This window comes from Kogia breviceps, chromosome 18 (genome assembly GCF_026419965.1).
Source record: "Kogia breviceps isolate mKogBre1 chromosome 18, mKogBre1 haplotype 1, whole genome shotgun sequence".
In the NCBI taxonomy this organism is placed as follows: Eukaryota; Metazoa; Chordata; class Mammalia; order Artiodactyla; family Physeteridae; genus Kogia; species Kogia breviceps.
The window spans coordinates 14,481,388-14,507,424 of record NC_081327.1 but is presented as its reverse complement, the minus strand read 5'-3'; the positions used below and the strand labels follow the sequence as shown (position 1 = coordinate 14,507,424).

The window sequence follows — 26,037 nt, the reverse complement described above, 5'->3', positions numbered from 1 at the left end:
TAAGATGACAGTGCTCCCTGACTTCAGGCCGCCTGTAGTGGTCCAGAGGCAGAGATGTGGAGGGAACTCGGGTCCTGTCATTCTTCTCTGAAGTGATGTGTGAGGGGCATGGTGAAGAGAGCCCAAGAGTGGATGGGCCATTCTCATGATCTGGCTCACTTGACTTGTCCTCGTGGGATAACATCCTAGATTCTGGCGAAGCTTTCTAGATGGGTGTAGGCCTTGGAAATGATCCTACGTCGGCCAAGGGAACAACCTAAGTGCCAGGGACCTGATCTGACTCCTGAGTCCTCCAGCAGCATCCAGAGTCCTCCTTCTTCTTGTTGTTTGTTACCCTCGGTGGCTGAGGTCAGGGTGAAGCCATCAGGGAGAGCGAGGTGTCTTGGGTAAAAGGGCCCAGGGGGTGGGAGGATGGGGATGGATACCTAGCGCCTGCTACAAAATACCAATTGCTGCCACGAGGGGGAGCCAGAGCGTGCCGTCCCTCAACCCTCCTTTTAAAATCTGAACAGTTTTTTGTGTGCCCACTGTGTGCAACGTGCTGGGGATTCAATACCGAACAAATACAGGCCTGTCCTGCCCTCCCATATCTCACCATTTGGTGGGGGAAACAAGGGTCAAGTTAGCAAGTGTAAAGCACGTATGGTGACAAGACAGGTCATGCAGGCGAGAGCCTTGGAACTGTGAGACCCTATAACCAGGGGACTTGACCCAGGAAGAAAGGTTGAAGGAGGCTTCCCGGAGGAAGTAACGCCTCTGCTGAGATGCTCAGGTTGGAGTTAACTACACAATGGGTGGAAAGGACATTCCATACAAATGGAACAGCACTGCAGGAGGCCAGGGGGCTGGAGTGGGGTGAGGAAAAAGGGAAAGATGCCATGTTGAGGCTGGAGAGCAAGAAGGGGGCAGATGATGCAGGACCCCGTAGGTGGCTTGGAGGAGCCTGGGTTTTATTCTCAGTGGCACGAGAAGCCATTGGAGGGTTTTGAGCAGTGAAGAGAGTAACGCTCCCTGATCTCAAGGAAGCTGGCAGTTCTGTCTGCATGTTCAGGACAGAGCTGAAGCACAGAGACCAGGGAGGGGGCTACAGTGATGGTCCAGGCCGAAAAGTGGCTGGACGAGTTTGGGACCTGAAGTGGATGGATTCAGAGATTTGAAACTACCTCACCAGAGGCCTCCATCCCCTACACAGAAGGGGACAGTGTGGACCACTGTCCAGCTGCCCTGTTCTCAGGCTAGATCGCAGAGACTGGGAAGAAAGAGTCGTAGAGCCTAGATCTCTGGTATCCAAGGACCCATTCCTTAGAAGGGGGAGCTGACTTCCCTATAGTGTGGGAATTAAGGACCTTTTCTAGGTTCAAGTGCTAGGACTGAGGCCATGGCTGGTCGGGGGGAATGTGGACACAGGAAATGCAAGCCCAGAAGGCGGACGTACACCCAGTGGTAGCTTATTACACATTCAGAAGTCGGATGTGGGAGGAGGCCCATGGGGGCAGGCTGGTCCCTCTAACGTGGTCCCCTTCTGCCTCCCGCACAGGATGCCTGGACCATCCCCCACCCCCAGGCAGAAGCAATACAACTGTGGACAAATGGTCACGTGTCTGGAATGTAAAGTTAAAGTGTAGCTTGTCCAACATGGCCTGGCTGAGTCCACCAGTTTCCTGAGCTCAGAGAGTGCTACTCTTTCCACTGTCCGTCCTCCATCTGGCTTTGAGGATGCCCTGCACATTTTTGAGACCAGCTTTCCTGGGGCCAAAGCTCCAGGATATTGGAGCATTTTCTTGAAGACACTGTAGTCCTGATACTAGGACTCTCCCCTGTCTGGATCCTGCCAGATCCCACCCATGTGTCTGGGTGTGGCTAATCACCCACAGGCCCTGAGTGTCTGGACATACCTGTGATCCCTTGAGAGGCCTCAGCTAATGGCAAGCCTTCACAGCTCTTTACCTGGGGCACATATGTGGGAGAATCAGACAAAGGGTCCTCAGAAAGGGGATGTTTCTTTTCTAGGTTGAACTTGGGCATGGCTCCTGCCTTTGGCTCCTCCCTGATCATGCCTCACAAAAGCAAGGTTAAGTATCAAAGCTCAGTGTTGCCCTGACCTGTGCAGGGTGATGCTGGGAACACAGTGGTGACCGACACAGCCCCAGATCCTGCCCTCATAGCGTTCAAGTCTGGTGGAGGAAGTAAACACCCACCAAACAATGGCAGCTCAGAGTGGCCAGGGCTGGGATGGGAGAAGCACAGGCAAAAATGATTAGGGCCTGTTTAAGCCCAAGGGACTCTGGGAGCCCAGAAGGGGCTCCTAACTGAGCCTGGAATGGGAGGTGGGGAGAATCCAAGATTTCCTGAAGGCAGGGCTGGCTTCATGGCAGCATGCCCTGTGTAATCGCCCAGTGCCCTGTGTTTCAAAGGACGCTGTGCTTGGCTGATGCCCTGCTGTCACCATCATGAAATTCTTAATGATTTTTGAACAAGGGACTCCACATTTTCACTTTACACTGGGCCCTGCACACTTGAAGGATATACAAAGAGAGCCGGGAGAAGAGAGGGTCTTCCAAAGAGAGAGAACATTGTATGCAAAAGATAGGAAGGGAAGAGAGAGGATTGTGCGCTTGGAGAGCTGGCCAAAGTTCCGTGTAGCTGAAGCACAGAGTGCGAGAAGCGGCGACGGTGACAGGTGAGCTTAAGAAGTGGGCGGACGCCTACTGCCAGGCTTACGAACTGTGACTCCACGCCAAGAGCACTGGAGCCACCGGAGGGGCGGGATCTGGTTTGGACCTTAGATTTATGGTGGGGAGGGTGGGGAGGGGTACATGGCACAGAACAAGGTCAAGGTGGGAGGCTCATTTGCCTTAGGAGGGGTTGGGAGTGTCTGGCCACTGGTTAGGCTTTTGAAGAGCCTTGAGTGCTTGGGTGACAGACACCCCAGTGTACCAGGAGACTGGCTGGGGAGATTCCACAGCCACAGGCTGAACCCAGAGCTTCATTTTCACTTGAAGATTTTCACTGTTGAGGGGTGGTTGGGGAGTACACCAGGGTAGGTTAAAGGGTGTCACTGGTAAGTACTTGGAAATCTTTTTATATGAGAACTCACATGCATAGACTGATGGAGGTGAATGCAAAACTGATGAGAATTTAGAGTATAAAATGTGAGACTTCAAAGGACTTTATTCTCGGTATATTCTGGCTTCAACTCTGTGGAACCCCTGGGGTACACTTCACTCTGGATAAAACATCAGCTCTTTGGGAACTTCCTCTTCATCCACAGCGCTGAATGCTGTGGTCCCCAGGGCTGGGAACTCACCGCCTTCCTGCTTCTCCACTCACCTCTTTCTGGGGCATCACCCCCAACACACCCCAATGCCCCTGTTTTCCCTCTCTGCTGAGGCCCTCCACATCTCTGTCCCCAGCCCTGGCCCCTCTCCTAAACCCTGAGCCTGGCTTACCTTGGCTTCCTGGACGTCCCCCAGGCCTCTCACACACACTGGGTCTCACGATGGCCTCAGCTTCTTCCCACACCTGCCCCTCTTCCCGGGTCCTGTCTCAGGGCAACCCCCACCCAGCCTCCTGAACAGCCTGCCCACCTCCCCTTCCTCCCTTCTCTGGTCCCATCCTGTTCTAGCTCTGGCCTCAACCACCAGGGTCCCTGCATCTCCTCCCCCTGGGCTTCTGGCCTCAGTCTCACCCTCTGGTCCAGGGAGTCTTCCTAAAGCCAAACCTGGCCCTCCTCTGCATGGAACCCTCCATGGTTCTCCAGGGTTCCTGGGACAGGGTCCCAGTTCCTCAGCCTGGCGGCACAGGCCTTGCCCCCCTCCCCTGCTCCCTTGCCCAGCTCCATCTCTAGCACATGTGTTCAGGGACCTCCCTGGCGGTCCAGTGGTTAAGACTGCGCGCTTCCACTTCAGGGGTCACAGGTTCCATCCCTGGTCTGGAAACTAAGATCCCGCATGCTGCGTGGCGCGACCAGGAAAAAAAAAAAAATGTCTAGCACGTATGTTCTCCACGTCAGGCTGGAAGGGAATCGCTGCTCCCTGAAAGTCCCACACCTCTATACTCCCACACCTTCCCTCACCTCCTCTGCTTGTGATGCAGTGCCTGGGAAGGATCTCAAGCAGGTGTGAAATGAAGCTACTGAAAGAAAGTCGGCTCCTTCTCGAATTCTCCTCCCACCAAAGACAAGGGTTCTGGGGGGAAAGAGACTAGGGGTGCAGGCTCCTGGGACCTGAGGGAGGGAGGGGCTGGAAACTGTACCCAAGGTCCCTTGCCTTTCCCTGTCTAGAGCCCCAGCCTTGCCATTCCTCCCGGATCCTCCATGGACGGTGCGGCCCCACTATTCTCCAGCTCAGGACTTTCTGGGAGGGTGGGAGTGACTGGAAGCCATTGTCTTCCCTTGGGGAGCTCCACCCCCCAATCCTCCAGACCTCCACATCGCGCACATGGCGTCCTCTCCTGCCTGGCTCCAGTCCTAGGGGTCCAGGCCCCAGTCCCCACCTTCAGGTCCCCAGTCCTCCTCCCTGACACACAGAAAACCAGTTTCTATCCCCCTCCTTCTGCAGAATCCCAAAGGCTCCTGGCAGCCTGGCGCCCTCCTTCCCAGGATCCCAGAAGTTCAAGCCTGAAGATCCTCCCTCCTCAGCAGGCTCAGAGCCGTGCTCCTCTCTTCTTAGGAAACATGGCGTTCTTGCCTTGCTCCCTTCCATCTCCTGATTTGTAATCCTCTGTCTCAAACTTGGAGCCGTCACCTCCCCCAAACACAACCACTTCCTCCACACTCGAAGGCCCTCCTCTGAAGAAATATCTTTCTTGTCTCTCTTGGTCTTTACATCTCGCCACCACTCTCAGCTCTCTCTACATTCCTGACTCTGCTGTCTCTCTCCCCACACCCATCTCTCCATCTCCCAGTAATTTTCTTGTATTTTTTCCTCTCCCTCTTTCAGTGTCTCTGCTCATCTCTGCCTCTCCCCTCCCCATCTCCGTCTCTCCCCTCTTCCCTCTCTGTCCCCCTCCCTCCACTCTCTGTCTCTCTGCCCCTTGTCCCTGACCCCGCCCACATAATTAGGCCTCATTATGATCCATGGCACCAGGTCAGGCTGGAGCCAACGTTAATGGGGACTTCAGTGTGCTGACCCTGGGAGAGTGCTGAGGGCCAGGCCCAGGCATCTGGGACTATAAATGCCCCCCACAAATGTGCCCGGCCTCAGTCTAGCTCCTGGCAGGTGAGATGACCAATCTTGCCTTTTTCCTGGGACTTGGAGGTCCAAGCCCTTCTCTGGGAGTCCTCTTGTGTCCCCTTCCCCTCCTGCAGCAGGAGGACTGGAGGGCAGGCGGGCAGGAGAGACTGCACTGACTAGCCTGGATCTGGCCACTCGCTCTCCAGCCACGGCCGCCCCGTGTGTGAAGATCTGCCCCGCTGTGCCTCGGTGCCCTGAGCTTCCTATGGGGTGAGTGACCCATGGGAGATGCAGAAGGCTGGTGAGCTGGTCTGGATCTACAGCAGAGGACTGGTTGTGCCATCTGGGGTTGGGGGGCTGCCTTGCAAGTTCTGCAACAGGGGATTGGCCACAGTGGAGCTTCTCGGGACAGGGCCCTGGCCAGCTGGGACAAAGGACTATTTGGGCAGACTCTGTGACAAGGAGTTGGCCAAACTGCTTGTGGGAAGGGGGACAGTCAGGCCTTTCTGGGATGACGGCCCAATGGAGGCAACTTTATTTTAAGTTAATGTTTATATACCATTGTTCCGGGGCCTTTACGTGTCTTATCTCGTCTAATCTTCCCATAGCTCTGTGGAGTGTGGGGTAAACACTACCTCTTACAGATGAGGCAAGTGTGGCCCAAAGAGGTTAAATACCTTGCCCACAGTTCACATGGCCAGGGAGTGGTAGAGTCAGGATTAAAATATGATGTGTTTGGCCTTAAAATCCACCGAATCGGGCTTCCCTGGTGGCGCAGTGGTTGGGAGTCCGCCTACCGATGGAGGGGACACGGGTTCGTGCCCTGGTCCGGGAGGATCCCACGTGCCGCGGAGCAACTAAGCCCGTGAGCCATGCCCGCTGGGCCTGCGCGTCCTGAGCCTGTGCTCCGCAGCGGGAGAGGCCACAGCAGTGAGAGGCCCGTGTACCGCAAAAAAAAAAAAAAAAAAAAAAATCCACCGAATTATGCTGACTCCTTCCTATCCCCTCCCGGTTCCCTCAGGCTCGGGGGCTGCGTTTGTAGGTTTCCAGGGCCGTGACTTCATCACGGCTTTCTTGGAGTACCGGCGCTGAGAAGGCCAACTTCCGGCTGTACGTGTCGCCACCGCCCAAGGGGCCCCTGGTGCTAGTGAGGGCGCACCCGATGCACCACTGCGTGGGTTCGCGGCGGGCAGCGAGGTGCGCCTAGAGGTGCCGCGGCCGATGGGAGTGACAGGGATGACCCCAAGTAGGCGCGCCTCCCTGGACACGGCACTGGCTCTTCCGCGCCACCTGCTGGCTACTCGTTACGTGGTGGTGACGCCGTCGCTGCAGCCCCACGACCCGCACAAGGCGTTTGCCCTGGTGGCAGGCGCTCGGCCCACATGCCTGAGCCTCAAGCCTCCCTTGCGGGTCCTTCTGGACGGCGTCGAGCACGCTGACCGCCGGCCCCTCCTCGTACACCTTGAGCCTTTCCAGGCACTGCAGGTGCAGAGCTCAGAAGACCTGTCGGGCACCTGCGTGGTGGCCACTCATCCCGTCGCGCTGCTGACTGGTCACAGTTGCCTGCAAGCGGGAGACAAGGCCTGTGGCCACGTGTGTGGCCACGTGTCCAAACTGCTGTCCCAGGGTCTCTGAGGCCCCGTCTACGCCGTGCCTCTGTTCGCGCTGGCGTATCCCGGGCCCCGAGACCTCGCGTACTTGGCGGCTGGCAGCCCCGGCGGCCGACGTTTGTGGAGGAGGCGGCGCCAGTGGAGCGCAGGCTCTGCGCCCTGGCTCCTCACTGCACTTCGACGTGGACCTGGTGCGTCCGCTTGTGCTGCGCTCCTCGGCCCGTCTGCAGGTGCTTTTTCTGGCCGGGGCCGCGGCCCTCGGCGGCGTCGCCTACTATCCTTTCTTTTCTCTCGGGCTCCCAATGGGCGCGTTCAGTCTAAGCTTAGCGCTCATGGAGCTGCCAGGCTTTCCTAACTGGTGGCCGCTGCCCAACCTTCTCTGGAGCTTCATCCCCGCCGGTCCTGAGCCGCATCACGGGCGGCATTCTGGCCACAGCCAAGCCCCGGCTCAGGGCTTCGCCTGAAGCGAGTTGGCCTAAGAACCGGGTCGCGGGCACAGTGCCGTGCACAGCCTGGAGACGCGCGAGGCGTCCTTCTGAGTGTTCAGCTTAAGCGCCGCCCATGGCGGGGGCTTCCGGATCCAGGCCGTCAGGTAGCCGGCGGTGGGTGAGCAACCCTGGGGCCCAAGACAGTCCGGAGGTGGGCACGTGATGGGATTTCTGGGGATGAGGGTCGAAGATTGCTCACATAGCAGCCAGAGAGAGAGTTTCTTTTTTTGTCTGTGTGTGTGATATGCGGGCGTCTCACTGTTGTGGCCTCTCCAGTTGCGAAGCACAGGCTCCGGACGCGCAGGCTCAGCGGCCATGGCTCACGGGCCCAGCCGCTCCGCGGCATGTGGGATCCTCCCGGACCGGGGCACGAACCCGTGTCCCCTGCATCGGCAGGCGGACTCCCAACCACTGCGCCACCGGGGAAGCCCGAGAGAGAGTTTCTAAATGCAAGTTACGTCCCTCCCATGCAATCATTCCACCTCACTCCCAGCAAAAACAAAGTGTTTTATAAGGCCCCACAGGCTCTGCTTCCATTTCCTCCCTGATCGCATCTCCTCTCTTGTCCTTCCCTCACTCTATTCCAGCCACACTGGCCACCTTGCCTGAGGGCCTTTGCACTGGCTGTCCCCATGATATCCTTATGGGTCGCTCCCTCACCTCCTTCAAGTCTTTGCTCAAACGTCACCTTCTTACTGAGGCCAACCTGACTGCCCAATTTAAAATCTCAATTCCCCAAACTCTACAATCTCTAGCCCTTCCCTGCTTTTTTTCATAGCACATGTAACCTTCTGTATACTTACTTATTCTCTTTCTTTGCTACATATTAGTTCCTTGAGGGTAATATAGTTTTAAGATACACAGTTAACTGCACAGTTTTAAAGTATCCAGGCTGGTGAATTTTCACGTGTACGTACACACCCATGTAACCATCACCTAGATCAAGCTATAGAACATTTCCATCACCCCAAATAGCTCCATGATGTCATATCTTTACAAAAATGTTTTGTACTGTTGTATCGCTGGCACCTATGAAAGTGCCCCACACTCATTAAACATTTATGGAATGAATAACAATAATAATAGTTATAATTTGTTAAATGTGCACCACATTATATTCCAGGCACTGGGCTCAAACAGGAAGTTACTGCTGAAGGTCACACGCTCTTTTTCTTTATTACAGTATAAAATGTGAACAACGGAGTGGGAGATGGGATAAAATAATAATAGCTAATGTTGAGTGTTTAACCTGCCTGCTAGCTTTTGAGGTAGACTCTATAATAATATTGTAATAATTCCTGGGCTTCCCTGGTGGCACAGTGGTTGAGAGTCCGCCTGCCGAGGCAGGGGACACAGGTTCGTGCCCCGGTCCGGGAAGGTCCCACATGCCGCGGAGCGGCTGGGCCGTTGAGCCTGCGCGTCTGGAGCCTGTGCTCCGCAACGGGAGAGGCCACAACAGTGAGAGGCCCGCGTACAAAAATAAAAATAAAAAAATAATTCCTTTTCTTTCCTGGAGAAGGGAGGGGGAAAGGCTGGAATTCAAATCTTTTGCCAAATTCATACAGCTAGAAAGTGGCAGAGCCAGGATTTGCACCCCAGTCCACTTGCTTCCACGGCACAAGATTTTAACCACCTTTTTGTTTTGTTTTGCTTTTCGTACTGCCTCACAAAGACTTATAAATAGTCAAGACTTATGAGCTAAGTGATAAGTGCTTTTATATATATATGTACATTATGTAATGTAAATCTCATAGCCACCGTGGAGGCAGATCTTTTTATTACTCCCATTTTATACAGGAAGCGGTTGAAGGTTCAAGTCAAGAAATCACCACCCAAATCTGCACACGGAGCAGGTGGCAGCTGTGATCCCCAAATTTGCTCAGGATGCTAGGGAAGATGTGCCTCTCTCCACCCAGAACGCGGCCCTCCACGCAGACTCAGTGTAACCGGATGCTGACCATAGTCCTGAATTATACCTTGAGAGGCAGTGGGCTCAGTAGTTGCCCTTCAGCACCACAACTGCTGAGCCCACGTGCCACAAGTACTGAAGCCCGCACGCCACAACTACTGAAGCCCGCACGCCACAACTACTGAAGTCCACGCGCCTACAGCCTGCGCTCTGCAACAAGAGAAGCCACCGCAATGAGAAGTCCACGCGCCGCAACAAAGAGTAGCCCCTGCTCGCCGCAACTAGAGAAAAGCCCATGCAGCAACGAAGACCCAACACAGCCATAAATAAATAAATAGATAGTGGCTGTCTCTCATAATGGGCAGGGGACCATCACAGGGGGTAACTGCTGGGCCTCTGGGTTACCATACATCTACACTCTGGATGGCTACTCTTTCCCCATGCCTGGGGGCTGCGCCTACATGCTGAACAACTGCCCTCAGACCCTACCCAGAGGCCTCCCATCCTTCCGGCTGTGGGTCGCCTGCTCTGGAGGGAGACAGCTCATGCTTTGTCGCAACGCACATCTTTGACGTCATCATCACTGCTGTCAAACAGGAAGGAGTTCAGTTTTTTCGGGTAAGAATCACACTGTATGCAATCCTGGGAAACCCCATCCTTCTCTGTCCCTCATTTTTGTCATCTCTAAAATGGAAGCAATTATACAGGTCCACAGTCCCTTAGCTAAAATGATCGGGGCCAGGTGCATTTCAGATTTTAGAATTTCAAAGGGTCATACCATGCAAATGCCACATATTATATAATACCCCTAGCGGGTGTTACAAAATCACAAATATTAACATCTCTGCAGTGACATGTCTGAATATTCATACCAAATAGGATAAATCCAGACTGTAAGCAGCCACATGTGAGTGGCTATTGCTGCCAATTTAGTTCTAACATCAAACACGCAAAACATCATTCAGTCTTCAGACCACTTTTGCATTGGGGGATTGTAGATAAGGGATTATGGATCTCTAGCACCTACCTCGTCAGGCTCCTGTGAGGTGGGAACGAGTTAACACACGAAAAGCACTTGGAACAGAGTCCAGCTCATGGTAAGTGTCATATGAGGAATGTTTGCTATGTTTATTGTCCCCTAAGCCTGGCATCTGGAACCTCCAACTTCTCTGAGCTTTGGACGTATCCTAGGACCACATGCAGCCACTGTCATGTCCCACAGTTTTCCTCAGGGAAGGTTTAGGGACATTGCTCTGGTTGGAAGCTTGTGGGAGCTAGACTATATTTAATTGTGGTTGCTAGCGGGGCAAACTGATGGAGGTTATGGATGTACAAAGCCACCTTTCAGCACCTTTCAGCATTATAGAAAGACAATGGACTCTAGAGCCAGATGGCTTGGGTTCAAATCCCAACTTGACCACTTGTTATTTATATGATCTTGGGCAAATTATTTAACCTCTCTGGGGCTCTGTTTCTTCATCTGTGAAATCGGGATGATGTAAAGACCTAACGCATAGGGCTGTAGTGAGGATTAAATGAGATAATATAAGGAAAGCTCAGAAGGTGTATGTTGCTAAAACCTGATGCGTGAGCCCACGATGGTCCATACTCCTCTCCACATCTCTTAAGAGCTCACCCTGCCACTTAAGAGTCAGGAGTTCCCCAAGTGCTCTTATGGCTACCCAGCATCCAGCAGCCTCCACTCCAGGTATCCAGCACCCTCAAATTCTCAGGGCTCGGGCTTCCCTGGTGGCGCAGTGGTTGGGGGTCCGCCTGCCGATGCAGCGGACACGGATTCGTGCCCCGGTCTGGGAGGATCCCGCGTGCCGCGGAGCGGCTGGGCCCGTGAGCCATGGCCGCTGGGCCTGCGCGTCCCCAGCCTGTGCTCCGCAACGGGAGAGGCCACAGCGGTGAGAGGCCCGCGTACCGCAAAAAAAAAAAAAAAAAAAAAAAAGTTCTCAGGGCTCCAGATTTTTACCCTCACCACTTGGGCCCCCATCTCCCAGGGACCTGACATTCCTGAATTCCTTCCTTGATTAAGGAATATTTTATCATTATGTACCAGAGCTTGTTCAAGAAACTGAGGACACGTCAGCAACAAAGACAGACAAAACCCTTGTTCTCACGGTGCTTCTAGTCTAGCAGAGAGAGAGAAGCAATAAATATAAGTTAATTACATAGTATGTTAGAAGATGATACGTGCTAAAGAGAAAAAAAAAATAGAGCAAGGCAAGTGAGATCAGGATTTCTGAGAGTACAGTTTTAAATAGGAGGGATGTAACTTAAGCCAAGTCTTAAAGGAAGTGAGGGAGAGAGCCATGTGGGTATCTGAGAAAAGAGCATTCCAGGCAGAGGGAACAACAAGTGCCTAAAGTGAAAATTTGCCACCCATATTAGGGGAACAGCAAGAGGTCCAGGCTGAAGTGGGATCGTGGTGCCGAGTAAAGGGAGAGATCATGGGAGTCAGATCGTGTACGGCAATGTGGGCTCTTGCGGTAACTTTGGCTTTTATTCTGCGTGAGGTGGGAGCCAAGGAAAGATTTTGTGCAGAGGACGGTTGAGATATCACTTGCATGTAAATAAGATCCCTGTGGCTGCCATGTGGGAAACAGACTACGGGGCTTGTGGAGGAAGACCAGTGAGGAGGCTTGCTGCAATGCTCCAGGCAGGAGATGATGGGGGCTAGACCAGGGTGGAGGTAGTGAAGGAGAGTAAAAGGTGGGTTGGGAACCTTCTGGGGGGTGGGGTGGGGGCATAAAAAGAGAGACACTCTCTGACCTGGAAGTTCTTGGTGGAGGCTCTTGGTAATTGTGGGAAAGACCTTTGGGTCCTGGCTGAAGGCTGTCCTATTAACTAGAGGAGGTGGGCACTCCTAGCTCCTTAGTGGAACAACTTATCTGGGTTCCTCAGGGGAGGACTTCTGAGTTTTGCATGAGGACAGAACTGGGTATTGGAAACAAGACTCCTGGTTAGCAGATGAGGGTGAGACCTCGCAAAGCCCCAGTACCCCAACCTTCAACCCCCTCAGCTTTCATCCCTCACCCCTCCTCAAATGCTCAGGAATGCAGCCTTTCTGGTGACCCTGGCTCTTGGGTTGCCAGGTGAACCAGCAGTGGCTACAACTGTCGGCAACCCTGAGTATCACAAGGCTTTGGTTGTACTTGCACAGCTCCGAACTACGGGCAGAGGCAGGTCTGGGGCAAGAGCCGCCTGCACTGCACCTTGTCTTTGACTGGCAGCTCGCGATGTCTCTGCAAGGGACCAAACGCTACCGTGCACACATGTAGGGCCTGTGCAGAAACTTCAACGCGGACCGGACCCATGATGTGGGAGGTCCCGATCCGCACGTCTTCTTGCATAATTGTGCCCTGCAGCCACCTGATGCCCCGTGCCAAGCCCCCTAGGCTGCGCTCTGCATCAGACCTGTGTCCCCACCAGAGACCCCAGGGCCCTGTGCTGTCCTTGTAATTCTGAACGGGCCCTTTAGCCACTGCCATGACCTGATGCCACCTAGACCCTTAGAGACCAGCAGCAGTGCTTGGATCTGTCTCTTCCCCAACTACCCATCTGTGCTTTGCGACTTGCGCTTTGCGTGTGGCCCTCCAGGTCTGTGGGCACACCTATCAGCGCCTGGGTGTTAGTGTCAGGAACGCATAAGTCTTGGGGTCGGGGTCTGCGGGTCCTGAGGGTGGAGAATTCTAGTTCCTGGGGTCCAGAACTACTCAGTTCTAAAAGGCAGGATTCCTGGACTTGATGCATGGAAAAGTCCTCTAGGCAGCGAGGACTCCAGGCTCCGGAGTGAGGGTTCTGTGTCCCATGGCCTGACTTTTATGTGCTGGAGAAGGGACTTCCGGTTTCTGAAGACAGAAACTTTACTCTGTGAGATGGAGTCTGCTGGGGCCGGGGGCTGGAGAGCTTCCACTCTAGGGGCTCCAAGCTACCTGAGGATGCTTTGGCCTGGGCCTTCAGCCACGGCTTCTTGGTGGGTTCCCTGAGTGAGTGTCTGGACCCTGCTGGCAAGATGCTGTCACTGCCACCATCTTGTGTCACTCTGCCAACCACCAGAACCCCAGCCCGCTTTGCCCACATATGTGACACCCTCTTTCCCCTCGGGGCCCTTCCAGCTGTGCCTTAAGCTGCTTGCACCAAACCCCTATGTCCAAGATTGCATGGTGGACGTATGCCTGGGCATTGGACTATGCCCAATGCTAAGTGTCTACTATGAAACCTGCCAGTTGCTGGGTGGCCAAGTCTTCCGCTGGCAGAAACTGAGCCAGTGCAGTGGGTGTCCAGGGCCTCGGTCCAGCCTCTCCATCTTTGCTCATCTGGGGCCCCCCTCCTGACCCGGTTGCAGCTCCTTGTTGCCCATCTCAGGGTGCCAGCCCCTCCCTGCACAGTTTCGTCCCTGAGACCTTGTACTTCCCACCGTGCCAGCCTCCAGCCACCCCTCCACTGCCCATTACGGTCCAACCTTTGCCCACCCTAAAGTGTCAGCCCAACTCTGACGGCAGCCCAGCCCCCAGCTCTTATCCTTCTCCACTTCTCAGCCCTGATTATGGTCCAGCTCTTCAACCCTTACCTCTTCAGGAGCTCAGAGCTGTTCATGGTCCAGCCCCCAAGGCCTTATCCATCCCAGACCCTTATGGGTCAGCTGTGCCTCTGATCCATGGTTGGCCACCTGGTATTTATCCCTTTGAGGGTTAGCTTCAGCTCTGCCCAAGTCAAGCTTTCCAGCCCTTACCCCTGCAGGGCCCCAGATGCCCCATCCCAGCCCCAGAGGTGGGGGGTGAGACTCCAGCAGCCACTTGCCACCAAGGAACCCTCCATTCCTTCTCCTTCCCGCAGGCCGGCTATGCCCTGCACACCCACACTACTCGCTGTGCACTCTGGGACGGCCAGACGCTTGCGCGGGGCTGGAGGGGCCGCCCGGCTGGGAGGGTGACCGATGCTGTCACCGGGACTGCGTGTGCAACGCGGGCCTTGTGCTGAGTGGTGTCACCTGCGTGCTCAGGGCTCAGTGCAGCTGCTCAAGCGCTGGCCGGCTGCTACCTCCCACCCGGTGCACCGCTGCCGCCCCTTTATCCTGCAACCAGCCGCTGCTGCGGCTGCCACCTTGGCAGTCAGGTGGCCTGCAAACCCTGCCGCGCAGCCCGGGGGCAGCCCAGGCCTCTGTCTCGCCTCTGGCGAGCTCTATTACCCCACCTTTTAGGGCGCCACCTTCCACCTTCTGGTCACCTGCACCTATTCATTGGTGGGCACAGGCACGGGTTGCCTTCGGGGTATGTGGCCCTTCGAGGTGGTGCCAGAGAAAGGCTCACGGATGCTCAAACTCCGCCACGTGTTGCTCCGCATACAAGGCCAGCTCCTGCCCTGTGTCTGCCACTTCCCTCCTATTCCCTCTTCACCCCAGCACGCCCACCCCACCTGTCTCTCCCATCCTCCAGTCTTCATCTCCGAGTAGTTCCTTCCTCTGCCTGGGTTTCCCTGCACCTGCCCATGCTCCACAACTACCATCACCTTTTCCCCAACTCCCACCCAGCCTCCCCGACCCTGGTCGCTGCTTGCCCAGACGCCTTCCCTGCGTGCCCCTCTCTCACCACTGCCCTTCCTCTGGCCTCTCATCTCGTCTCCTCCTCCTGCCCCCCACATCTCCCTCCTCTTCCCTGGCTCTGCAGCCCTCCACTGCCTCCCCATCCCCCAGTCCATGGATGCCCACTAGGTCTCTCTCCTGTCCTCCTCTCCCCTCTCATCCTTCACCCCCATGCCCACCCCACCACTCTCCCTCCCCTCACTTCCTCCCCATCCTAGTCTCCACAGGTGGCCTCCCACTCCTCGGGCCTTGCTTCCTCCTACTCCACAATACCCACTCCCAAGCGCTGCCCTGAATGGCCCTTCCCCTGACTCCTCTCTCCCCCTTCCTTCACCTCCTCGTCCCTCCACTCACCCCTCCCATTCCTCTGCACTCTCCCCCTGTCCTGGCACACCACCTCTCTTAGCCTTTGCACACACACCACCGCCCCGTCTTCTCCCTGATGCTGCCCAGGCCCTGATATCCCCCCTCACTCGAGGCTTCCTTTGGCCGCCTGCCCTTCCCACTGGCTGCTCTTTCAGTGCAGCTCTCTCTGAGCCTGCCGCCGCCTGTGACCTCCTGCGGCTTCCCATGCAGCCTCTGGGGCAACTTCAACAGCAAGAGATGACCTGCAGCAGCCGAGGCCCTGGTCTGTGCTGCGCTGTGTCCCTGCCCAGATGCCAGCTGTCCGGCAGCCACCGAGGACAGGGGCGCAGACACAGCACCTGCGGCCTCCTGTGTGAGCCCAGCGACCTGCCGGCACCCTGCCACCCATGCCTGCCGCCAGAGCCCTTCTTCTGGGCCTGTGTGGCCGACAAGGGCCCTGCCCACAGGAGCCGCAAAGTGCTCTGTGCCTGCCTGCAGGCCTCCATGGCCGCCTGCCAGACGGCTGTTGTCAGTGTGCAGCCCTGGAGGGCACCTGGCTTTCACTGTGAGTCATTGCTGGTGGGATCGGGAGTGCAAGACCGGGTCTGGTCTTCCGTCATCCCACAGGTGTTAGTGGAGGACCACCATGGGCCAGGTCCACGAGGGAGATACGGTGCCAAATAGGACAGAATCCTGCACACATTCTTGTTGGGAAAACAGATTTTATCTCTTAGCTACATTTACAGAGCACCCATTCTATATCAGACCCTGTGTTGAGACAGTGGGTCTCAAATTATTGTCCCTAGACCGCAGCATCAGCAACACAGGGTCTGTTTACAATGCAAACTCTTGCCCTGCCCCAGATTTACTGAATCAGAAACTCTGGAGTAGGTGGGACCAAGCAACCTTTTGTAACGAGCCCTTCGGGAGATTCGGATGCTAGGCTAGGTTTGAGAGCCTCTGTTTGACCCGCTTTAAGTCAGCTCACTCCATCTTAGAACCACTCTAGGAGTTAAGGACAATCATTGTATGCTTTCTACAGTGAGGAAACTGAGGCACAGAGAAGCTAAGTACTTCCCTAGATCTCAGCCAGTAAGCAGCAGACTTGACTTTTCCACCTGGCTCCAGAATCCTCCTGGCCTTCTATGCTTTAGTATCTTTCCAACAATAATGTAAAAATAGTTCCAGTAATAACATGAAAAAGAGCAGCCGACTTTATTGAGTGCTTGGTGCTTGGTGCTAAGCCTTGTTATTACCTTGATTGATTCTCACAACAGCCCCATCAGGCAGGTATTTTTTTTTTAATTTATTTATTTATTACTTATTTTCGGCTGCATTGGGTCTTCGTTGCTGCACACGGGCTTTCTCTAGTTGCAGTGAGGGGGCTACTCTTTGTTGTGATGCGCGGCCTCATTGCGGTGGCTTCTCTTGTTGCGGAGCACGGGCTCTAGGCATATGGGCTTCAGTAGTTGTGGCGTGCAGGCTCAGTAGTTGCGGCACACGGGCTTAGTTGCTCCATGGCATGTGGGAACTTCCTGGACCAGGGCTCGAACCATATCCCCTGCATTGGCAGGCGGATTCTTAACCACTCTGCCACCAGGGAAGTCCAGGCAGGTATAATTTATGGATGAGGGAAACCAAGTCATCGATGGTTAAGGAATTTACCCAATGTCATACACCTAGAAAATGACGTATCTGACATCTGAACATTCGTTCACTTACTTAACAGATTCTCATCAACTTTGAGTCTCTGTGTCCACATGTCTCCTCCATGTTCCTCATGGACTCTTGGTCCCACATTGACTTTCTCTGTCAGTGTCCATCCCTCTCTGACCCCATCCTGCCTCTAGGTTCGAATGTTCCTGGTGGGAATTTGTCTGGCTTGCTTTTTACTTATAGATTGATGACCATTCCCACCTCTGCCTGCCATTGTCATTTGTCCAGGCTTGGCCCAACTAGCTATGGCAGAGGTGAGGTCATGGGGACACAATGTGGCCACTGTATCAGGCGGGAATCTTTTTTTTTTTTTTAAAGATTTTTATTTTATTTATTTATTTTTTGGCTGCATTGGGTCTTTGTTGCTACACGCCAGCTTTCTCTAGTTGAGGTGAGCAGGGCCTACTCTTCATTGCGGTGTGCGGGCTTCTCATTGCGGTGGCTTCTCTTATTACTGAGCATGGGCTCTAGGCACGTGGGCTTCAGTAGTTGTGGCATGCGAGCTCAGTATTTGTGGCTCACAGGCTCTAGAGAGCAGGCTCAGTAGTTGTGGCGAACGGGCTTAGTTGCTCCGTGGCATGTGGGATCTTCCCGGACCGGGCCTTGAACCTGTGTCCCCTGCATTGGCAGGCAGATTTTAACCACTGCCAGGGAAGCCCTATCAGGCGAGACTCTTAGTGGCAGTGTCAGAATCCCAAACTGGGGAAAGAAGAAAAAGGTTTGAAGCACATGTAACTGCAAAGACAGAGGGTATTTCTATTTTCAGGCTTAGCTGGATTAAGAATTTTCAATTGCAGTTAGACAAAATCTGTTTCTCTCCTTCTCTCTCTTTGTCTCTCTTCTGTGTCTTGGTCTTCCCCTCCCCCCTCTCTCTGTGTTACCCTTACTCTCAAGCAGATTCTTCCCTTGTGGTAGCAGCAAGGCTTCTGCAACTTCAGGCTGACAATTCTATCAGCTTTAAAGCCCTCTTCCAAAATGTAACACCCTTTCCTCACTGGCCCCAGCCAAAGTCCTAGAGTCCCTACCCATAGACTTTGCTTGACCAATTACTGGGGCCAAAGGAGGGAGGAAAAATCTGATTAGCCAGCCCCGATTCCTGTACCCACCCCGGAGCCTAGATGTGGAGTCATCTCAATCTACATGTTGAAAGTAAGGATGGGTGGCTGTCAAAAAGGAGGTATCATTATCAGAAGGGTGGGAGGACAAAAAAGACTTCCACTACTAGAGTCTACTGACAGGTTCCACACAGGCCCAAACAGGTGGATAAGAGGTAGGATCACTTGGTGGTTCAAGAGATGGTCAATCCTTTCAGTAGGGGCTGCGGGTGGTGGGTGGGGCAAAACCCCAAAAGACAAAGAGCAGAGAAGCCATGTCAGTCACATCTAGGACCCATTAAAGTAGCCAGCACACGATGTGGTATGTAGACACTGCTCAGTCATTACTGGTTATGATTGCTGTTATGATTAATCCACGGGGGAGGTCCCTCAAGAAGGGTGCAGCCTCAGGGTGTTGGCAAGCCTGAGCCTGACAAGGTGCCTCTTCCCTGCCATGCAGTCTCCCCCCACCCCCCGCCCCCAAACACAGCCTCTACAGCTTGTATGGAACCCCTACCCCGTGGCCTGTCCGGGTGTTCAGGAGGTGCAGTTTCCCACTCCCTGAACTGAGGGCTGCAAACGTGATGAGGATTCTTCCAGGCATGGGGTGACTGCATTCCTGTGGACCACTGTTGTTGCCTCCACAATGGCCAATACTTCCCTGTGAGCATCCTCTTAGGTCCCTGTTACAGTTTCACTTGAATCCTTCCACTTTGCCTTTGATCCCGAAGCACTTCCTTGAATGGGGCTCATGCCACAACCTCTAGACGTCCTTCCCTTTAGTACCACCTCCCCTTTCACCCTCCCTCCCTTCCTCCACAGCCTGGCCAGACTATCCTCTTAAAGAATTGCCCCTCCTATACCTGCCAACTGGGGGACAGTGTGACCTGCAGCTGCCCTACAAAGTAGTTTTGTGGATCACAGATGGACCCCTAGTCTAGCCCTGACCAGGGCTGTGGTCTGAGGGGTCAGAGATTGGGGCATGACTTCTGGGTCTTGGGAAGGAGGGGACTGGTGACTCAGACTCCTAGGACTCTTGGGTCCCTAACCCTCTCTCTCCCCCACAACGACCTTGGCCCCTGCTCTGAGACCCATGGCCTCACTGCTGGTTTCCCCACCATTGCTCCCTGGCCCCGGTCCACAGTGCCCAGCTAACTCCCTCTTTGTCCCATGTGGCTCTGCATGAACAACCACATGTATCAACCCCTCAGCCCCAGAGCACTGTGGCTGCCCCCGTGCCCTTACCTGCCAGTGCCTGTCTGGTCATCTGCTGCCCTGGAGGGCTGATGCGTGCCCCGTGCCCACTGCTCCTGCTTCCTGCGCCAAGGCTGCACTTTCTGGATAGACAACTGTATTCAGCATGGCCACTGCCTGGCCACTGGGGCCCTGGTAAGCAACATGCCCCAGTGATGGCCTGAGAATTGCTGTGGTCATTGCAAGGCTGCCACAGGTGGCTGGCATCACTGCCTGTTAGCCTAGTCCCCACCCAGCCCCACTGTCCTGGAGGAGCCACTGGTCTCCACTGCCACTGGAGACCTCCACTTCCGCACATTCGGAGGAGCCCACTATGAATCCCCGGGCTCCTATGTCTACTGCCTGGTGGGTCTCTGTGGCATAGCCCATGCCAACCTTGACCCCTTCAGCCTGGGTTTGATCCCTTTTCTGCAGCCACGTGGCTGCACCAAGGGCCAGACCCTCTTAGCCAGTCTGACACTGGACATGAGTCCGAAAGATCTCAACCACATCTGGGTGAGGTTTCTAAGGCCCACACTGACCCACCACTCCTCACTGTCCCCACTACCCTCAGGTAACCCATAGTAACCACTTTTTCCTGCTGATGCCCCCATTATTGACTTTCCCACTGGTCCTGAAAGATAGCTACTCCAATTCCCTAGTGGCCCTATTCATCCCCTACCAATGGCTACTTAGCCCCCTCTCCTCATTGACTTGCTTGTTGACTCCTTCCTACTGACTCTGACTTGTCATTATTTGCCAACCTTGAGACTCCTATTACCCTCCCATTAACTCTCCTTTGAGTCCTCAATTGACTCGCTAATTGACTCCCCTTTAACCCACAGGCTCAGCCCTGACCTCCCCATTGACCCTCCCTTTCACCTCCCCATTTAACATCCCCTTAAGCCATTGCCTCCCCAAGTGATGCTCCTATTGTTATACCGGCTTGCCCATTAACCCTACTTACTGCCCAGTTGACCCCACCCCACACCCTTCCCCATTGATCTGTACTGAGCAATCTATTTGACACTCCCAGGGATCCATGACTGGCCCATTAATGGCCCCATTTACACCCCTGTGGAGCTTCCCATTGAGATTCCTAGTGATATTGACTCCTCCAATGAATTCTTGGACCTTTCTGTTATTCTAATTCAGCCTCTTTGACTCATTGTCTCATTCCCTGAGACTTTCAAAGTGTCCTATTAACTCACCTTCTGACTCCACCCGAATTTACCCACCAGCTGAGTCCTCCCTTTGCCACCCAAAGCCGTCTAAGCCTTCTCTTGATCCTCAGTGATGCATGGATTTGTCCATCCACTTCTTCCATTTGCCCTCTTCATGATCCTCCCCTTGATCTCCCACTGACCCCTCCCTACTGACTCCCAAATTATCCTTTTTACCCCTCATTGATCTTCCATTGACCCCTCATTAATTCTGACCATCCAGTCACTCTACCATTGATTCCTCATTGGATTCTTTATTGACCCTCCATTTGGCCTCCAACTGACCTCCCACTGTAGTCTCTTTTGATCCCTAATGAATAACTAAGCCTCCCTTAACCAGCCATGAATGTTCTCCTTGATCCCTCTCCGATTCTTCATTGACATTTCCAAGAATGTCTGCTGACAGCCACTACCCACTTCCCTGGCTGTTCTCCCCTCCCGTATTCCCTCCCTGTAGGTGGATGGAATTCTGGAATCACCACCCTTCATTCACGGCCGCCGCCTCCTCGCCTACCGCCGGGGATGCCTGTCCTATGTGTGCGCCCCACAGCATCTGCTGCACAGTCGGCCAAGCCCTGGTCGCCTACATTGTCACCTGTCAGGCTCTGGGCGTGCGCCTGGGCCCTGGAGGACGCCTGAATTCTGCTGTGACTGTGCGGGGCTGGGTGGAGATAGTGGGTGAAGCTCCAGAAACTCATATTTGGGCCACCAGAGGACGAACGATGGAGGACCAATGGAGAAGTTTAGGCCTGGGTGAGCGGGGCCGGGCGAAGAAGGGTGGGACTTGAAGAGTTAAGACTACGTTTGAAGAAGTAGCCAGACCTGGAGGGACAGCAGTTTAACAAGGTCTTTCTGTTTTTTTGTGCCTGTCTCTTTTTCTCCCTGTCTGTCTCCCCTTTGCCCCACAGCCTACACTGCAGGCTCGCCAGGAGGCTGGGATCCCCGTGATACCCTGGAGGGGTCCCCAACTTTGCTGTGAGTGCTCTGGCTGGGTCTGGGATGCATGCCGGGCAGGTTGTGGACTGGCAGGAAGAGCCCTCTCCCCTGATGGAGATCAGAGAAGACCTGACATAGATGGAATTGGCTGGAGAGCGTGTGGGAGGGGCATCCAAGGGAAAGGAAACTGTAATTGCAAAGTTGTGGAGGTTGGAAAACACCAATGGGAAGCTAGCCTGACTGGATGCAGGAGGCAATAGGACTGGAAAAGGAAACTTGAGTCCCAAGCACTCACCTTTGCCATCCACCTGCAGCCCTGACTTGTCCACCTGAAGCCACTACAGCATCTGTGCATGGACCTGTCATGGGGGCTGTGTCCCACCTCTCAGCCCTGCTCACTGTTCTACCCAATGCCATGAGGGCTGTGAGTGTGACCCTAGCCTCATCTTTGATGGCACAGACTGTGTATCCCAGGACCACTGTGGCTGCTTCCACAGTGGATGCGACATCCCTGTCAGAGAGGTCTCCAGGCCTGGGTGGGTAGGCACAGAGTCTCCTGTACCTCATCATAAAATGTTCCCTGAAACACACCATATCAGTAAGACTTTCAGCTGTAACTAACAGAAAATGATGCCAACTATCTTAAATACAACAGGGAATTTATCTACTTTTATTTGTGCAAAGTTGAGGCCTTCAGACATGGCTGGATTCAGGGACCCAAATAATGTCACTAGGACTCAAGTTTCCATCTTTCATCCCTGCCTCTTCCTTTTTCTGTGTTAGCATCTATATTAAGTAGGCTCTAAGTCCAAATGCTATAACAGAGGCTCAACATTACAGTGGCTTAAACTTGATAAAAGCTTATTTCTCATGAACAATCCAAGTATAACCAGTTTGTTTCCTCCAAGTCAGGAACACAGGCTCCTTCTATCACACAACACAGCAGGGGTCAGCTCCTGGATTGCTCTAGAGCACAGGATCAGTAGTTGTGGCGCACGGGCTTAGTTGCGGCATGTGGGACCTTCCCAGACCAGGGGTTGAACCCGTGTCCCCTGAATTGGCAGGCAGACTCTCAACCAGTGCGCCACCAGGGAAGCCCGTTAGCACAGATTTGATCCCTGGTTGGGCACAGCCGAAACTTAAAAAAAAAAAAAAAAAAAATTAAATGTCTTAAATATTCACTATTTAAAAAATAAACTGTTTTAAATATTCACTATTTTCAAATAAATGTATTACATAAAATAATATAAATTAGGTGACAATATATTAAAATATCAATAGCATCATATTATATTGCATATTTTATTAACATACTGTCATACATTATCTTATAAATAAAATATTAAAGCACTTGAAAGAGTGCCTGGCACAGAGTAGTGCTCAGTAAAGTTACTAGATTATGAAGGCACAGGTGAGAGAGATGTGATAGGATCCAAAGGCTTTTTTCCCTCTCTCTCTCTAAATCTCCCTTTTAACAAAATGTTTATTACGGAAAATTTCAAGCATCACAAAAGAAGAGAGAACAGTGTTATGAAACCCCATTACAGTTACAAATATTTTTGCCATTCTTGCTTTCTTTTCCTCTCACTCTTTTTGTTTTGTTTGTGCTGGAGGATTTTAAAGCAAATCCCAGACCTTATTCCTCTAGCAAAGACCTGGGTATGTATTTCTGATAGAGACACAGAGGGGATTGATAGCGGTTTCAGATCTCCCGTTTGACTCCCAAACTCCGAGCCTCTCATCCGTCCCTGACCCGCATCCCCTCTAGCAGAAGAACCCACGCCCAGCGCAGCTCGCCGCCCAGGTGTGCCGGGTCGTGGTCGCACGCTGGGCGGAGGGTTCTCGGGTTATTGTCCAGCGGTCCTCCACGCTCCGGGTGCTGGTAGGGTCCGAGGGGGTCGTGGCATTGCGGGCCTCCAGACTCTAACGTAGTTGAGGCTGACCTGATATTTCCTGGACATCGGGGTGCCAGCCTAGTCGAAGTGTTCCATGTGGGCTGGACTCTGGGCTTCAACAGCTGGGGAAGCCGCTCCCTATCCTACCCTCGACCCGACTCATGTCGATAGAGGGCGCTACCAGCCCAACTCCCTGCGCTACAGGATGCGTCTGGGGGCTTACAGCCCACACCATCTCTCACGCCATCTTCTCAGCATCGAGAAGCTTGTCCTGCCAGCTGTGACCCAACACTTCACCGCGTGAGACCCTCGACGCACACCTGCTCTGCGGGTGGGAACGCACGGAGCTTCCCGAGATTGCTTTAATAAATAACTGAGGACAAAAGCATGCCTGTGCCTGTCTTCTCTCTCCCAGTGCCCCCAGCGCCCTGAGGCACACAAGGACTCCAACCTCTAGCTCTCTCCACTCGCAGGACCCAAGAGTCAGGTCAGGATCCCCTGGTCCCTTCCGACCCCAAACCTAAGAGTCTCAGCGCCTAGCGCCCTCCTCCTCCAAGCCCTCAGAAGTACCGTCCTCTGAAGGACACTAATTTCCTGTGGGGCGGGCCAGTGAACCAGCAGCTCCGCCCCTCACTCACAACATTGTGACGTAGAAGCAGCGACAAGCTATGGGACGCGACGGCGCCGCAAAGCTGGGAAGCGTCAGTTGCCGCGTTTCACCGCTTCTCCCAACTGTACTGCCGCGCCACTCGGCGGGGCGTTCGCTGTGTGAGCCCCGCGGCCCAGCTGCTACCATGAGCCGGCACAGCCGGCTTCAGAGACAAGTTCTGAGTCTATACCGCGAGTTGCTGCGCGCCGGGCGCGGAAAGCCGGGCGCCGAGTCGCGGGTGCGGGCCGAGTTTCGGCAGCACGCCCGCCTGCCACGCTCCGATGTACTGCGCATCGAGTACCTGTACCGCCGCGGACGGCGCCAGCTTCAGCTGCTACGCTCGGGTCACGCCACGGCCATGGGTGCCTTTGTGAGTACGCGGGGCCCGACTGAGGAGTCCCCCGGCGCGGGGGCCCCAGGGACCCCACCTGACGAAGGTGACGGCCCAAGGAGATTGCTGGACAGCATGGGGGTACCGAAGACCGCGCCGGATGGACGGTGACCGTCACCCGGTGGCTCAGGGGAACCGGGGGGGGGGTGGACCGGGGAACCGGCTTGATGGAAGGTGAGAGGTCTTGAGAGACCACATCGACAGATTGGGGGAATTGAAGAGCCCTCCTGGCGACGTAGGGTGCGATGGCGAGAGATGCCCGACTTTGCCCGATGTATGGTAACGGGTCAAACTTACCCATGAGGGCTTGGGGCAGCCTGGGTCGCCGGCTGGCTGGACTGTCAAGCTGAGAGCTACTTACCCGAAGGCCTTGGGGAGCCAGGACGCCCCGCTGTTGGACAGTAAGAGACTGACACGCCTTTCTCTAGACCCCGGAGAACGTACCACTCCTGGCTCCTCAAGGAGACTCCCTTCTTTGTGTGTAACTATGAGAAGAGCAGACTTTTTTGCTGAGGAGTTTGGGAAGATGCCCTGATGGCCGGTGAGAAGCCTGAAATCCCCTTAGAAAAGTCTTTCGCCCATTGTGACAAACTAGGATCAGTGAGGAAGCGGGTAGGGAGTCTCTCACCCCGGCTAATCAGTTAAAGACCCCCCTCAAGACCTCTACGTGATACGTCTGAGGGTGACTGCCAATTCCTGCCCCTTTCCCTGCTCAGGACTGTTGGACAAAAAGGCAATAAAATTGGGGATGTGCTTACTTCCCTGTTGGTGGTCTTAAAGATTTAATGTTTGGGGGGATTTTTGAAGAGGAGACACACACACACACACGTGAACCTCTGGCAAGGCATGGGCGTGGGGAGCTGTCTCTTCCCCTCTGGAGCCCTCTAGAATGGCAGATTGGTTGGAGCAGCATAGTTCTCTCTCCTGGGCAGATCGATGGAGGGGACCCAGCCTGGCTTGACCCCAAAGAAGCCCCAGTAGACTCCTTAATGGAGGGTAGTGAGGCAGGAGAGGAACAGTGGCGCTGAGAAGACCTGGCTGGTAACCCCTGAGGTAGTAGTGGGGCCCTCAAACCTGGCTGAGGAGTCCACCCTCAGCTACAAGCTGGGATTTTTGTTAGCAAGGCCAAGGGGTTGGGGAGGAGAGGTGGACCCAAAGGCCACAGGCGGACCTGCCCTAGATATTCTCTGGGGTACTGCATTTTGCAGCCCTCAGCTGTATTTGCACTGATGTCGGTTAAATAAGTGGAAAGCAGTTGAATGCAGTTGAGAGGAGGAGGACGACGACCTCAGGAAAGGAGCCCAGACCTCAGATCAAAGGTAGTATGGACAGAAGAGAAACACAGTCTCTGCCCCAATCCCAGTGGGGGAGGCAGGAACCCAAATAGTAATAAAGTTGGGGTGCAATTTAAAGAATTTTAAAGTGTTTGCCAGAATGTAAGGATAGGCTTCTAAGCAGGGGGACCAGTGTGGGTAAAGGCCTGGAGAGGGCGAGGGGAGAAATGCTGGGGCCTGGAGTGCCCCAGAGAACAGGCTGTGCTGTTCACGCAAGTGGCTTCTACTTCAGCTTTGTCTCTGGTTGGTACTCGGCCTCCATGGCCATATTTGTCTCTCTGCCTCAGTTTCTTTCGCCAGGGTGATGCTGTTAATCCTGGCCTGACTCCATTTCAGAGTAAAAGCCAAAGTCTTGAAAGTGGCTTAAGGGGTTAAGTCCTACCCATCCAGCCCCCATTACATCTCCACCTGCATCTCCCTCCTCTTCCTCTTGCTCACTCCTGGCTCCAA

General features: G+C 54.2%; 1 protein-coding gene across 1 annotated transcript; it reads left to right on the top strand.

Annotated features, from left to right (window-relative positions):
* Nucleotides 1-23,452: 23,452 nt before the first annotated feature.
* Nucleotides 23,453-25,010, top strand: SDHAF1 (succinate dehydrogenase complex assembly factor 1). Its single transcript, XM_067019222.1, has one exon. It carries the CDS (start codon nucleotides 23,882-23,884, stop codon nucleotides 24,362-24,364), a length of 483 nt encoding a protein of 160 aa, XP_066875323.1. The 5' UTR covers nucleotides 23,453-23,881; the 3' UTR covers nucleotides 24,365-25,010.
* The last annotated feature ends 1,027 nt before the right edge of the window (nucleotides 25,011-26,037 follow it).

Coding starts and splice junctions, on each gene's coding strand:
- SDHAF1 (XM_067019222.1), top strand. CDS start 23,882: ATGGGACGCGACGGCGCCGCAAAGCTGGGAAGCGTCAGTTGCCGCGTT.